This window comes from Anser cygnoides, chromosome 2, assembly GCF_040182565.1.
Source record: "Anser cygnoides isolate HZ-2024a breed goose chromosome 2, Taihu_goose_T2T_genome, whole genome shotgun sequence".
Lineage (NCBI taxonomy): Eukaryota > Metazoa > Chordata > Aves > Anseriformes > Anatidae > Anser > Anser cygnoides.
The window spans coordinates 162,690,869-162,703,575 of NC_089874.1; the positions used below are offsets into that span (position 1 = coordinate 162,690,869).

The window sequence follows — 12,707 nt, forward strand, 5'->3', positions numbered from 1 at the left end:
TCTGCTCTGTCCTCGTGAGGCACCACCTTGAGCACCTCCCCTATGAAAGAAGGCTCAGAGAGCTCGGGATGTTCAGCCTGGAGAAGTGCAGGCTCTGCGGAGACTTCCTTGAGACCTTTCAGTACTTGAAGGGGTCTTCTGAAAAAGACGGAGAACGTCTCTTTCCTTGGGTAGATAATGATAGGACAAGGGGGAATGGTCTTCAACTAAAAGAGGATAGATTTAGACTAGACATGAAAAGGAAATTACTTCAATGTGAGAGGATGAGGCACTGGTACAGGTTGCCAAGAGAAGTTGTGGTTACCCCAGGCGTGGAGGTGTTCAAGGCCAGCCTGGATGGGGCCTTGGCCAACGTGATCTGGTGGGTGGCATCCCTGCCTCCGGCAGGGGGCTGGAGTTAGATGATCCCTAAGGTCCCTTCCAAGGTGAGCCATTCTATGATTCTATGATGACTCCCACTTCACCCTGTATAAATACACGGTTCAAGATCAGGTTGAAAAGTGCCACAAGACCTCCCCTAGTGTTCTGTTTTTACGTGGCAAGGTTTTGGTAGTGGGGGCTGCAGGGGTGGCCTCTATGAGAACAATCCAGCAGTTGCCCCATGTTTGATAAGGGCCTCTTTCAGCCATCTACAAAGGGACCTGCCGCTGCCCAGTGCTGAGCCAATAAGCGATGTTTTTTGTGCCTCTGTGATCCTACACCTTCACAACAAACACTATCACAGAGTCATATATGTAGGACGTCAGTCACTTCTCCGTAGAAGATGCTATGTAGGCACACAGGGGATATGCTCTCTATAAATCCACGCTGACTACTCTCCATCACTTTTCCGTACTTGAGAACACATTCTGGGAGGATTTCCTTCAGAACCTTCCCAGACTCTGACCTCAGGCTGACCAGGCTGCAGTTTCCCAGACATTCCTCCTTCATCTTTTGAACATAAGAGTGGGATGAGTCTCTTCCACTTTTCAGGAACCTCTCCCAGTCGCCGTGACTTTTCAAAGGTAACTGAGAGAGCTATTTATTGAAAACGTATCAGCCACGACACTCAGCATTTGCAGGTGCAGCCTGTCAGGTCCCACGGACTCCTGCATAACCAGCTACACAGCCTCCCCATCATCCTCGTCAACAAGCTCCAGTGGGACAGCCTACAAAACACTCACCTCGGCAGATCAGGGGCTGCACTTGCCATTCCCCAATCCTCGCAATGCAACCATCACCACTGGGGCCCCATGTTCACAGCTACAAGCAGCATACACACCTCCAGCTCCCCTCTAAAACGTCCATATCGTCTGTCTCAACGTTGAACACCACGCACAGAAATAGGATTCCCCCTTGACCCCCACCACAAAGAACAGCCTAAGGGACTCCCACCAAACTGCAGGAGGCCAAAGCCCCGGCTGTCAACATGCTGGCCCCACAAAAGGGAGCGCTACGGAGTCGCCAACGCAACCCTTTGGGAAGCATGGCAGGACTCCCAACGCACTTAGTCCTGTCAGCCCTAAGACAGGCCCGCGACTACAACATCCTGCTATGCAAACTCCCCTCCTCTGCCTCTTTTGACTGCGGCCCCAAGGACAAGACAGGGAGCCCACTTGCTCCCAGATACACCCTCTACCTACAAGATGACCACCAAGCCACCAATGCAGCACACCAAACAGGAAAGACAAGGGCTAAAAGCAGGCTCGTGAGTTGGGATGAAGGCACGGAGGGAGTGAATGTGATGCAAGTGGTAGCGCATCACGCCCAGCATACCTGAGAAGCCCTGACCAGCCTGCTGGGGATGCCAACAACGGGGGCCCCCTCCTCACAACAGAGCCACCGACCACACCTCAGGAGTGCCAAACCATGACCTCACTGACAACAATGCACTTCTCCCATGTCATGCATGCATCTTCTGCCAGCCCTTTAACGAACCTTCAGGAACTATCCCTTTAATACTCTCACTTGAAATGTTCCGCCACTTCCAACATCCTCAACAGGAGGAAATGAAGATGGAGCATCGTGGGGACAACACACCCCACCTCATTACTTGATGGGTTTTGGCATATAAGAGCAGCTCACGCCAAATGCTGTCATGCGCAAAGGCTCTCTCACCCCGCGGGCACTCAAGGGCCAGCATAAAAGCGGCCCTGCACCTCGCACCCTCACACACTCCTCCCGACGCCTTCTCCTCTGCGCCCCACAAGGTGAGCCTGAGCCCCGCTCCCCTCCTTCACCTGCCCCACTGGACCCATCTCTCCAGACTCTTTCTGCCCCCAGCCTCAACAGCCCTTCCGCTTCACCACCGCCATACTCCCCAAAGTCCCACCCTAGGCCTCCCCACTCCCTTGGCCTCCCCCAGCACCGCTCCTCACGCCCCCAACACCCTCTGACTTCCCAGCACCCTCTCTTCCAGGGACCCTCCGCACCACAGACATGTCCTGCTACGACATCTGCCGCCCCTGCGGACCCACCCCGCTGGCTAACAGCTGCAACGAGCCCTGTGTCAGGCAGTGCGAGGACTCCCACGTCGTCATCCAGCCTTCCACCGTGGTGGTCACCCTGCCAGGACCCATCCTCAGCTCCTTCCCCCAGAACACCGCCGTTGGATCCTCTGCATCAGCTGCCGTGGGCAGCAACCTCAGCTCCCAGGGAGTGCCCATCTCCTCCGGTGGCTTTGGAGGCTTTGGCCTTGGAGGCCTGGGCTGCTTCTCTGGCGGAAGGGCCTGCTACCCCTGCTAAGGACCCACACCAACACCCCTGACAGAAGCCTCCAACTCCATGCAAGCCAGCTCTTCGACTGAGGACGCACCTCTGCGCTCTTCATAGCGCACAGGCTCCCCAGCCTCGGCTCTTCTTCTCAGGGCACTCCGCACTCTAGCAGGGAACGGGGCCAGTCCATGCTGCCTGGAAACATGGCTGATGGACAGCCTACTCCTCTCTCACTTCCTTGTTCTCCTTCCACCGTCTTCCATGTCCAGTACTCTCCACTGCAATGGCTTACTCCCAGCCACAAACCCACCCGGCACCTCCCATGTGCTGATTCTATTGCAGTGCACGAAGACCTTGGGGCTCTGCGAAAACCTGCTGTACCATGGGACACAGGCTGATGGTTGCACTACTTGCACCACAGAACAGGTCCCTTCTACTCTGCATAACTTTGTACTCTTTTTTTCCACAATAAAGTTCTCATGCATGTCAGCCTGTGATGTCTCCTCTTCCTTTCTGCTCCCAACACTCCTTCAACTTCACTCAACATTAAGCAGGGCTCAGCAGGCCGGCAGGGCCCAAGCCTGTTGCTGTTCAGGAAGCAGCTAGACAGCACTCTTACATGTACCCTGGTTTTTAAACAAGAGGAGTCACAGATTTGATGGACAGACCACTTAGCAGACAACTAATTGGCTGGATGAGCACATTCAAGGAGTAGCGGCCAACACTTCGATGCCCAGGTAGATAAAATGGAGGAGTGCTTTCTCTCAGGGGTCTGTCCTGGGACCTGTGTTATCTCACCTCCTTGCCCCTGACATACACAGTGGGATGGAGCGGGCCCTCAGCAAGTTTGCACATGGCACCAAGCTCTGTGGGGGGGCCGACACCTTAGAGGAAAGGGATGCCATCTGGAAGGACCTTGACAGGCTTGACAGGTGGGCCCAAGCAAACCTCAAGGAGTTCAACAAGGCCGAATGCAAAGTCCTGCATTTGGGTCGAGACAATCCCCAACATCAATACAGCCTGAGCAACGAGTGGATTGAGAGCAGCCCCACAGAGAATGACTTGGGGGTATTGGTGGAGAAACATCTCAATGTGAGCCAGCGATGTACACTCGCGGCCCAGAAAGCCAGCCATCTCCAGGGCTGCACCAATAGAAGTCAGCACGCACTGAACTACTCTCTTTCCCATTGGGATTTTCTGGACACCACCCCTGACAGATACCATCAAGACACTTCAATCAACGTCATAGAATGACGGTTGCGCCTCTGAGATGAGGCTGGATCTTGGGCTCACCAAATCCCCAACCATGGCTCTTTCTCAAAGAGACCCGTACTTCCTCAGCTTCTGAATGGCCATGTCATTGGAGCAATCATCAAAGCCTTTACTAAAGGCAAGGTAAGCAACAATTCCTGCTCTCCCCTTGTCCACCCAGCACGTCACTTCAACGTAGAAGACACTGAGAAGGCTCAAGTATGATCTGCTCTTTGTAGATCCATGCTGACTAGTCCCCATCTCTTTCTTACCGTTCATGGGCTTGTCAGTGCTTTGCAGGAGGATTTCTTTCAAAACATTCCCAGCGACGGATGACAGAGCGACCAGCCTGCAGTTTCCCAGACCTTCCTTCGCCATCTTGTTGAACATCAGAGTGGGATGAGTCTATTCCAGTCTTCAGGAACCCAGTCACCAAGAACTTTCAAAGAAAGCTGAATGTAGCCTTGTGAAGATTTCAGCCAGGACTCTCAGCATTTGTGGGTGCAACCTGATAGGTCCTGTGCACTTAAGCACATCCAGTGGCACAGCCTCCCCGTCTTCCTCAGCAACACGCACCACTCACCTGTTGGACAGCCTGCAAAACACTCACCTTGGCTAAGCAGTGGAAGGCCTTGACATTCGCCCACACTTTGGAGTTGCAGACCACATGCCTCCAGTTCCGTCTGAAATGTCCAAATCACCTTTCAGAAAATCAAACACTGGGCAGAGAAATAGGTTTCTCCCTTGACACAAATGCCAAATATCACCCCCAATAACACAATGGCTCCCAGCTGGCCCTTTCTGACAGTACCTCTTGTCCTCCGCCTTTCATGAATCTCAGGGCCGCTCACGGACCTCCCCACCCAGCCCAAAACGTCCCATCAAGCAGAGCGTCAAGGCTTGACTTTTCTGGTGGCTTCGGCTTTGGAGGAAAGGCGAGGAAGCCTACGGTGTCAGGAAACATGGCCAGTGTAGGACCTACTCATCTCTCATTCCTTCTTTTCGTAGCACCCTCTTCTATGCCCGATACGCTCCACTGCAATGATTTCCTCACAGCCACAGAGCCCAGTGTGGCTGGGCCACACCACATAAATGCCATGCAAAGACCTCACTCATGACACCACACCTCAGCCAGCCTTTGGCCACATCATCTACCTGCCCTGCCATGCACCTTTCACAGAAATGCTCCAGCCTCTAATACTCTCACTTTGAAGGTGCCACCAGGACCCAACACCATGTCCTCAACAGGAGGAAATGAAAAGGTCGAGTTGTGGGAAGGACACCACACCCCACCTCATTACTTGCCAGGCTTTGGCATGCAAGAGCAGCTCACGCCAAATGCTGTCATGCGCAAAGGCTCTCTCGCCCCGCGGGCACTCAAGGACCAGCATAAAAGTCGGCCCTGCGCCTCTCACACTCACACACTCCTCCCGACACCTTCTCCCCTGCGCCCAACAAGGTGAGCCTGAACCCCACCCCCTTCCTTCACCCGCCCCAACAGGCCTAGCTCTTCATACGCCCTCTGCCCCCAGCCTCAGCAGCCCTTCCGCCTCCCCACTGCCATGCTCCGCAAAACCCCAGGCCTCCCCACTCCCTTGGCTTCCCCCAGCACTGCTTCTCGTGCCCCCAACACCCTCCGACTTCCCAACACCCTCTCTTCCAGGGACCCTCCGCACCACAGACATGTCCTGCTACGACATCTGCCGCCCCTGCGGACCCACCCCGCTGGCTAACAGCTGCAACGAGCCCTGTGTCAGGCAGTGCGAGGACTCCCACGTCGCCATCCAGCCTTCCACCGTGGTGGTCACCCTGCCAGGACCCATCCTCAGCTCCTTCCCCCAGAACACCGCCGTTGGATCCTCCGCATCAGCTGCCGTGGGCAGCAACCTCAGCTCCCAGGGAGTGCCCATCTCCTCTGGAGGCTTTGGAGGATGGGGCCTTGGAGGCTGGGGCCTTGGAGGCCTGGGCTGCTTCTCTGGCAGAAGAGCCTGCTACCCCTGCTAAGGACCCACGCCAGCACCCCTGACAGCAGCTAACAATGCCCTGCAAGCCACTTCATGGACTGAGGATGCTCTCATCTCCGTGCTCTGGGAATAGCTCCCACACAAAATGCATAGCTGCTGATGGTCACTCTGCTTGCACCTCTGACCACGGCCCTTCTCTTTGTGCTCCTTCCTTTTCATGAGTCTTCCTCAATAAAGTTCTAATGCATGCCAGCCTGACACTCCTCCTTTCTTCACTCAACGCTCTTCAGCCAAAGGGACCTGGACAGGCTGCAGAAGCGGGCTCATGTGAACCACATGAGCTTCAACAAGTCCAAGTTCAAGGTGTTGCACCTGGGTCGGGGCAATCCCAGTCAGGAGGACAGACTGGGAGAAGAACTCATTGAGAGCAGCCCTGCAGAGATGGACTTGGGTTGTTCTGGTGGACCAAAGGCTCGACAGGACCCAGCAGTGCACGCCTGCAGCCCAGAAAGCCACCTGCACCCTGGGCTGCTTCAACAGAGGTGTGACCAGCAGGTCGAGGGACGTGATTGTCCCCTTCTGCTCTGTCCTCGTGAGGCACCACCTTGAGCACCTCCCCTATGAAAGAAGGCTCAGAGAGCTCGGGATGTTCAGCCTGGAGAAGTGCAGGCTCTGCGGAGACTTCCTTGAGACCTTTCAGTACTTGAAGGGGTCTTCTGAAAAAGACGGAGAACGTCTCTTTCCTTGGGTAGATAATGATAGCACAAGGGGGAATGGTCTTCAACTAAAAGAGGATAGATTTAGACTAGACATGAAAAGGAAATTACTTCAATGTGAGAGGATGAGGCACTGGTACAGGTTGCCAAGTGTAGTTGTGGTTACCCCAGGCGTGGAGGTGTTCAAGGCCAGCCTGGATGGGGCCTTGGGCAACGTGATCTGGTGGGTGGCATCCCTGCCTCCGGCAGGGGGCTGGCGTTAGATGATCCCTAAGGTCCCTTCCAAGGTGAGCCATTCTATGATTCTATGATGACTCCCACTTCACCCTGTATAAATACACGGTTCAAGATCAGGTTGAAAAGTGCCACAAGACCTCCCCTAGTGTTCTGTTTTTATGTGGCAAGGTTTTGGTAGTGGGGGCTGCAGGGGTGGCCTCTATGAGAACAATCCAGCAGTTGCCCCATGTTTGATAAGGGCCTCTTTCAGCCATCTACAAAGGGACCTGCCGCTGCCCAGTGCTGAGCCAATAAGCGATGTTTTTTGTGCCTCTGTGATCCTACACCTTCACAACAAACACTATCACAGAGTCATATATGTAGGACGTCAGTCACTTCTCCGTAGAAGATGCTATGTAGGCACACAGGGGATATGCTCTCTATAAATCCACGCTGACTACTCTCCATCACTTTTCCGTACTTGAGAACACATTCTGGGAGGATTTCCTTCAGAACCTTCCCAGACTCTGACCTCAGGCTGACCAGGCTGCAGTTTCCCAGACATTCCTCCTTCATCTTTTGAACATAAGAGTGGGATGAGTCTCTTCCACTTTTCAGGAACCTCTCCCAGTCGCCGTGACTTTTCAAAGGTAACTGAGAGAGCTATTTATTGAAAACGTATCAGCCACGACACTCAGCATTTGCAGGTGCAGCCTGTCAGGTCCCACGGACTCCTGCATAACCAGCTACACAGCCTCCCCATCATCCTCGTCAACAAGCTCCAGTGGGACAGCCTACAAAACACTCACCTCGGCAGATCAGGGGCTGCACTTGCCATTCCCCAATCCTCGCAATGCAGCCATCACCACTGGGGCCCCATGTTCACAGCTACAAGCAGCATACACACCTCCAGCTCCCCTCTAAAACGTCCATATCGTCTGTCTCAACGTTGAACACCACGCACAGAAATAGGATTCCCCCTTGACCCCCACCACAAAGAACAGCCTAAGGGACTCCCACCAAACTGCAGGAGGCCAAAGCCCCGGCTGTCAACATGCTGGCCCCACAAAAGGGAGCGCTACGGAGTCGCCAACGCAACCCTTTGGGAAGCATGGCAGGACTCCCAACGCACTTAGTCCTGTCAGCCCTAAGACAGGCCCGCGACTACAACATCCTGCTATGCAAACTCCCCTCCTCTGCCTCTTTTGACTGCGGCCCCAAGGACAAGACAGGGAGCCCACTTGCTCCCAGATACACCCTCTACCTACAAGATGACCACCAAGCCACCAATGCAGCACACCAAACAGGAAAGACAAGGGCTAAAAGCAGGCTCGTGAGTTGGGATGAAGGCACGGAGGGAGTGAATGTGATGCAAGTGGTAGCGCATCACGCCCAGCATACCTGAGAAGCCCTGACCAGCCTGCTGGGGATGCCAACAACGGGGGCCCCCTCCTCACAACAGAGCCACCGACCACACCTCAGGAGTGCCAAACCATGACCTCACTGACAACAATGCACTTCTCCCATGTCATGCATGCATCTTCTGCCAGCCCTTTAACGAACCTTCAGGAACTATCCCTTTAATACTCTCACTTGAAATGTTCCGCCACTTCCAACATCCTCAACAGGAGGAAATGAAGATGGAGCATCGTGGGGACAACACACCCCACCTCATTACTTGATGGGTTTTGGCATATAAGAGCAGCTCACGCCAAATGCTGTCATGCGCAAAGGCTCTCTCGCCCCGCGGGCACTCAAGGACCAGCATAAAAGCGGCCCTGCACCTCGCACCCTCACACACTCCTCCCGACGCCTTCTCCTCTGCGCCCCACAAGGTGAGCCTGAGCCCCGCTCCCCTCCTTCACCTGCCCCACTGGACCCATCTCTCCAGACTCTTTCTGCCCCCAGCCTCAACAGCCCTTCCGCTTCACCACCGCCATACTCCCCAAAGTCCCACCCTAGGCCTCCCCACTCCCTTGGCCTCCCCCAGCACCGCTCCTCACGCCCCCAACACCCTCTGACTTCCCAGCACCCTCTCTTCCAGGGACCCTCCGCACCACAGACATGTCCTGCTACGACATCTGCCGCCCCTGCGGACCCACCCCGCTGGCTAACAGCTGCAACGAGCCCTGTGTCAGGCAGTGCGAGGACTCCCACGTCGCCATCCAGCCTCCCACCGTGGTGGTCACCCTGCCAGGACCCATCCTCAGCTCCTTCCCCCAGAACACCGCCGTTGGATCCTCCGCATCAGCTGCCGTGGGCAGCAACCTCAGCTCCCAGGGAGTGCCCATCTCCTCCGGTGGCTTTGGAGGCTTTGGTCTTGGAGGCCTGGGCTGCTTCTCTGGCGGAAGGGCCTGCTACCCCTGCTAAGGACCCACACCAACACCCCTGACAGAAGCCTCCAACTCCATGCAAGCCAGCTCTTCGACTGAGGACGCACCTCTGCGCTCTTCATAGCGCACAGGCTCCCCAGCCTCGGCTCTTCTTCTCAGGGCACTCCGCACTCTAGCAGGGAACGGGGCCAGTCCATGCTGCCTGGAAACATGGCTGATGGACAGCCTACTCCTCTCTCACTTCCTTGTTCTCCTTCCACCGTCTTCCATGTCCAGTACTCTCCACTGCAATGGCTTACTCCCAGCCACAAACCCACCCGGCACCTCCCATGTGCTGATTCTATTGCAGTGCACGAAGACCTTGGGGCTCTGCGAAAACCTGCTGTACCATGGGACACAGGCTGATGGTTGCACTACTTGCACCACAGAACAGGTCCCTTCTACTCTGCATAACTTTGTACTCTTTTTTTCCACAATAAAGTTCTCATGCATGTCAGCCTGTGATGTCTCCTCTTCCTTTCTGCTCCCAACACTCCTTCAACTTCACTCAACATTAAGCAGGGCTCAGCAGGCCGGCAGGGCCCAAGCCTGTTGCTGTTCAGGAAGCAGTTAGACAGCACTCTTACATGTATCCTGGTTTTTAAACAAGAGGAGTCACAGATTTGATGGACAGACCACTTAGCAGACAACTAATTGGCTGGATGAGCACATTCAAGGAGTAGCGGCCAACACTTCGATGCCCAGGTAGATAAAATGGAGGAGTGCTTTCTCTCAGGGGTCTGTCCTGGGACCTGTGTTATCTCACCTCCTTGCCCCTGACATACACAGTGGGATGGAGCGGGCCCTCAGCAAGTTTGCACATGGCACCAAGCTCTGTGGGGGGGCCGACACCTTAGAGGAAAGGGATGCCATCTGGAAGGACCTTGACAGGCTTGACAGGTGGGCCCAAGCAAACCTCAAGGAGTTCAACAAGGCCGAATGCAAAGTCCTGCATTTGGGTCGAGACAATCCCCAACATCAATACAGCCTGAGCAACGAGTGGATTGAGAGCAGCCCCACAGAGAATGACTTGGGGGTATTGGTGGAGAAACATCTCAATGTGAGCCAGCGATGTACACTCGCGGCCCAGAAAGCCAGCCATCTCCAGGGCTGCACCAATAGAAGTCAGCACGCACTGAACTACTCTCTTTCCCATTGGGATTTTCTGGACACCACCCCTGACAGATACCATCAAGACACTTCAATCAACGTCATAGAATGACGGTTGCGCCTCTGAGATGAGGCTGGATCTTGGGCTCACCAAATCCCCAACCATGGCTCTTTCTCAAAGAGACCCGTACTTCCTCAGCTTCTGAATGGCCATGTCATTGGAGCAATCATCAAAGCCTTTACTAAAGGCAAGGTAAGCAACAATTCCTGCTCTCCCCTTGTCCACCCAGCACGTCACTTCAACGTAGAAGACACTGAGAAGGCTCAAGTATGATCTGCTCTTTGTAGATCCATGCTGACTAGTCCCCATCTCTTTCTTACCGTTCATGGGCTTGTCAGTGCTTTGCAGGAGGATTTCTTTCAAAACATTCCCAGCGACGGATGACAGAGCGACCAGCCTGCAGTTTCCCAGACCTTCCTTCTCCATCTTGTTGAACATCAGAGTGGGATGAGTCTATTCCAGTCTTCAGGAACCCAGTCACCAAGAACTTTCAAAGAAAGCTGAATGTAGCCTTGTGAAGATTTCAGCCAGGACTCTCAGCATTTGTGGGTGCAACCTGATAGGTCCTGTGCACTTAAGCACATCCAGTGGCACAGCCTCCCCGTCTTCCTCAGCAACACGCACCACTCACCTGTTGGACAGCCTGCAAAACACTCACCTTGGCTAAGCAGTGGAAGGCCTTGACATTCGCCCACACTTTGGAGTTGCAGACCACATGCCTCCAGTTCCGTCTGAAATGTCCAAATCACCTTTCAGAAAATCAAACACTGGGCAGAGAAATAGGTTTCTCCCTTGACACAAATGCCAAATATCACCCCCAATAACACAATGGCTCCCAGCTGGCCCTTTCTGACAGTACCTCTTGTCCTCCGCCTTTCATGAATCTCAGGGCCGCTCACGGACCTCCCCACCCAGCCCAAAACGTCCCATCAAGCAGAGCGTCAAGGCTTGACTTTTCTGGTGGCTTCGGCTTTGGAGGAAAGGCGAGGAAGCCTACGGTGTCAGGAAACATGGCCAGTGTAGGACCTACTCATCTCTCATTCCTTCTTTTCGTAGCACCCTCTTCTATGCCCGATACGCTCCACTGCAATGATTTCCTCACAGCCACAGAGCCCAGTGTGGCTGGGCCACACCACATAAATGCCATGCAAAGACCTCACTCATGACACCACACCTCAGCCAGCCTTTGGCCACATCATCTACCTGCCCTGCCATGCACCTTTCACAGAAATGCTCCAGCCTCTAATACTCTCACTTTGAAGGTGCCACCAGGACCCAACACCATGTCCTCAACAGGAGGAAATGAAAAGGTCGAGTTGTGGGAAGGACACCACACCCCACCTCATTACTTGCCAGGCTTTGGCATGCAAGAGCAGCTCACGCCAAATGCTGTCATGCGCAAAGGCTCTCTCGCCCCGCGGGCACTCAAGGACCAGCATAAAAGTCGGCCCTGCGCCTCTCACACTCACACACTCCTCCCGACACCTTCTCCCCTGCGCCCAACAAGGTGAGCCTGAACCCCACCCCCTTCCTTCACCCGCCCCAACAGGCCTAGCTCTTCATACGCCCTCTGCCCCCAGCCTCAGCAGCCCTTCCGCCTCCCCACTGCCATGCTCCGCAAAACCCCAGGCCTCCCCACTCCCTTGGCTTCCCCCAGCACTGCTTCTCGTGCCCCCAACACCCTCCGACTTCCCAACACCCTCTCTTCCAGGGACCCTCCGCACCACAGACATGTCCTGCTACGACATCTGCCGCCCCTGCGGACCCACCCCGCTGGCTAACAGCTGCAACGAGCCCTGTGTCAGGCAGTGCGAGGACTCCCACGTCGCCATCCAGCCTTCCACCGTGGTGGTCACCCTGCCAGGACCCATCCTCAGCTCCTTCCCCCAGAACACCGCCGTTGGATCCTCCGCATCAGCTGCCGTGGGCAGCAACCTCAGCTCCCAGGGAGTGCCCATCTCCTCTGGAGGCTTTGGAGGATGGGGCCTTGGAGGCTGGGGCCTTGGAGGCCTGGGCTGCTTCTCTGGCAGAAGAGCCTGCTACCCCTGCTAAGGACCCACGCCAGCACCCCTGACAGCAGCTAACAATGCCCTGCAAGCCACTTCATGGACTGAGGATGCTCTCATCTCCGTGCTCTGGGAATAGCTCCCACACAAAATGCATAGCTGCTGATGGTCACTCTGCTTGCACCTCTGACCACGGCCCTTCTCTTTGTGCTCCTTCCTTTTCATGAGTCTTCCTCAATAAAGTTCTAATGCATGCCAGCCTGACACTCCTCCTTTCTTCACTCAACGCTCTTCAGCCAAAGGGACCTGGACAGGCT

General features: G+C 55.0%; 4 protein-coding genes across 4 annotated transcripts; all 4 read left to right on the top strand.

The window, feature by feature from the left end:
• The first annotated feature begins 2,077 nt into the window (after positions 1–2,077).
• Positions 2,078–2,996, top strand: LOC136789955 (feather keratin 1-like). The gene is made up of 2 exons (XM_066991284.1): positions 2,078–2,189; positions 2,399–2,996. The coding sequence occupies exons 1-2, from the start codon at positions 2,078–2,080 to the stop codon at positions 2,722–2,724; spliced, it is 438 nt and encodes a 145-aa protein (XP_066847385.1). The 3' UTR covers positions 2,725–2,996.
• Positions 2,997–5,590: 2,594 nt separating this feature from the next.
• Positions 5,591–6,161, top strand: LOC136789956 (feather keratin 1-like). The gene has a single exon (XM_066991285.1). The coding sequence runs from the start codon at positions 5,629–5,631 to the stop codon at positions 5,947–5,949; it is 321 nt and encodes a 106-aa protein (XP_066847386.1). The 5' UTR covers positions 5,591–5,628; the 3' UTR covers positions 5,950–6,161.
• Positions 6,162–8,889: 2,728 nt separating this feature from the next.
• LOC136789957 (feather keratin 1-like) lies at positions 8,890–9,313 on the top strand. Its single transcript, XM_066991286.1, has one exon. The coding sequence runs from the start codon at positions 8,906–8,908 to the stop codon at positions 9,209–9,211; it is 306 nt and encodes a 101-aa protein (XP_066847387.1). The 5' UTR covers positions 8,890–8,905; the 3' UTR covers positions 9,212–9,313.
• Positions 9,314–12,077: 2,764 nt separating this feature from the next.
• On the top strand, positions 12,078–12,648 carry LOC136789958 (feather keratin 1-like). Its single transcript, XM_066991287.1, has one exon. The coding sequence runs from the start codon at positions 12,116–12,118 to the stop codon at positions 12,434–12,436; it is 321 nt and encodes a 106-aa protein (XP_066847388.1). The 5' UTR covers positions 12,078–12,115; the 3' UTR covers positions 12,437–12,648.
• Positions 12,649–12,707: the final 59 nt, after the last annotated feature.

What these genes read in the sequence shown, in the direction of transcription:
- LOC136789956 (XM_066991285.1), top strand. Translation starts at nt 5,629, where the DNA reads ATGTCCTGCTACGACATCTGCCGCCCCTGCGGACCCACCCCGCTGGCT.
- LOC136789957 (XM_066991286.1), top strand. Translation starts at nt 8,906, where the DNA reads ATGTCCTGCTACGACATCTGCCGCCCCTGCGGACCCACCCCGCTGGCT.
- LOC136789958 (XM_066991287.1), top strand. Translation starts at nt 12,116, where the DNA reads ATGTCCTGCTACGACATCTGCCGCCCCTGCGGACCCACCCCGCTGGCT.
- LOC136789955 (XM_066991284.1), top strand. Translation starts at nt 2,078, where the DNA reads ATGCGCAAAGGCTCTCTCACCCCGCGGGCACTCAAGGGCCAGCATAAA. An exon ending in TCTCCTCTGCGCCCCACAAG is followed by an intron (nt 2,190 to 2,398) that starts GTGAGCCTGAGC and finishes CCTCTCTTCCAG; the next exon opens with GGACCCTCCGCACCACAGAC.